Source organism: Pygoscelis adeliae, unplaced genomic scaffold (assembly GCF_000699105.1).
Source record: "Pygoscelis adeliae isolate BGI_AS28 unplaced genomic scaffold, ASM69910v1 Scaffold56, whole genome shotgun sequence".
In the NCBI taxonomy this organism is placed as follows: Eukaryota; Metazoa; Chordata; class Aves; order Sphenisciformes; family Spheniscidae; genus Pygoscelis; species Pygoscelis adeliae.
In genome coordinates, this window is record NW_008824944.1 from 722,015 (window position 1) to 723,902 (window position 1,888).

A 1,888-nucleotide genomic window follows, 5' to 3' on the forward strand; every position below is an offset into this window, starting at 1 on the left:
AGAAACAATTTCTATACATCTCATTAACACAACACTGCATGCACCATTCTCTGTGATGGTACTTAAACAAACCTTCACCATAACCCAAATGTCATTAACCTTCTCTACTACAAACAGCCTTCCCTCCCCCCTCTTTTTTTTTATTTTAAGCAGACTTCCAGACCTTTTTTTTCCCCTTCCTCCCACCCCAAATTTTATTTTCTCAAGTTCAGCTAAAGACACTGCCTCGATCAGTCTTAATAACTGGTTCAAAGTCTAGCATTTTATGACCTTTGTAGCATGATTATGAGCACCATAGGGTAGCTCTTGAGTCTAATACCAGAAGAACTTACGTAAATGGACCTTCGTGTTACGGACTGATTAAAGCTAAAATACTTAATTATAGATGACAGATGTCAAATTGATACAAAGAAAATCAAACTTCAAAAGTGTTCTCTAATGTGTCAGTCTACGTTTAGGCTGCATCTTGACACAGAGAAATATTTTAGGCATTTTAGAACTGGCTCATTTGACACAATTTATCTTGTCTGGGTAATTCTACAATCCTCAAACTTATTTTTATAAATTCTTTCATTATATATTGCCACAGACTTCTTTAATGTAACAGTATCCTAAGTTGAAAGATAGGATTTAATGGAGAAGAAAAATCAATCAGTACTGCAAGAGCACAAACTCATTCAAATTTAAGCAAACTTTGTATGTTTTTTAAAGTGTCAGAGCAATCTTCTTTCCCACCTAACCTAGGCACCAGCTGGCTGTGAGTCAATAGCCTACTACCAGCTTCAAGTAAGGCTTTGCCAGGAAGGTTTGCCTGCTCAGAGCCAGCTGCAAGATAGCGGTCCTGCAATAAAACCTCAAAAAAGGTGATCTCCTGGGACCTGTAAAATGTTATATGGACTACAGTTTACCTAAGTTGCTAATAGAAGACTTTGAAAGATTAACAGAAGATTCTAAAAAAAGCCCATATGGCTTCACTAGGACCCAAAATATATATAGTTGTGCATATTCATGCAGAAAGAGGAATATTTCTACGGAAATACGCAACATCAACTTGTACAATAAATTATATCTGAACACCTAAACCACTCATCTTGAATCTTAACATTCTTTTCTCAGATTTAAGGAGTGAACTTTTTTTTCTTTAGATCTATTTAGAGCGCTTCTACAATTATCTTCTAGGACAGTGATAATTATCTGCTTTCAAGTCACTCCACAAGCTATCCCCACCCTATCTATCATCTCTCATGCAGCGCTGGAAGGTCACATTCCAACTCTTCTTGGCTTATGTCACATTTCCCTTCAACCGATCAGATTTTTTTTTTGCAAACATTTTTGTTTTCCTCTGACACTACTCCTCCAGTCTGGGAGGAAGCCTGTGTAAGTATTATCTTCATGGTTGCCTTTCGAAGCATTCCGCAGAACTCTTCTGCCGTGAAGCTGAGAAAGAAAATCGTCTAAGCTACTGAAATGCTGAGCGTATAGGAAAAGCACCCTGACAGCCTCATTGTATATGGCTCTCACCATGCTTGCACGTACCTCTTTTTGCAAAGTAAAACTTCTGTAGCAAGGAGAGTCATTTCCAACCTGTATTTCTGCAGTGGCCATTCTAACAGGATTCTGGCCCATCGCTAGGCCTCTTAACTAACAGGAATTACTACTAACAAGGAGTTAATAACACGGGAGAGAAAAGCCGGTGGGAATGACCAGGTGAGAATTTACATTCTGATGCACGGTGACGCTAAAAACACCCAGTGATGTGAAACAGACACGGGCAACATTAAGCATCGTTCTCACTGGGTGGAGTTCCAGGGGGGAAGGAGAGATGGGTGCCGAAGTTAAAACGCCTCCGCCCTCCCAGATACTCCCGCCACGTCAGGCGGTGGGGCGC

At 40.0% G+C, this 1,888-nt stretch overlaps 1 protein-coding gene across 1 annotated transcript in view; it reads right to left on the reverse strand.

Annotated features, from left to right (window-relative positions):
• The window catches only part of GPR180 (G protein-coupled receptor 180), a 24,370-nt gene extending 22,744 nt beyond the window's left edge, over window positions 1-1,626 (reverse strand). The window contains exon 1 of the mRNA XM_009325567.1: window positions 1,537-1,626. Within this exon, the coding sequence (XP_009323842.1) occupies window positions 1,537-1,626 (90 nt within the window). The remainder of the gene's footprint in view (window positions 1-1,536) is intronic.
• Window positions 1,627-1,888: the final 262 nt, after the last annotated feature.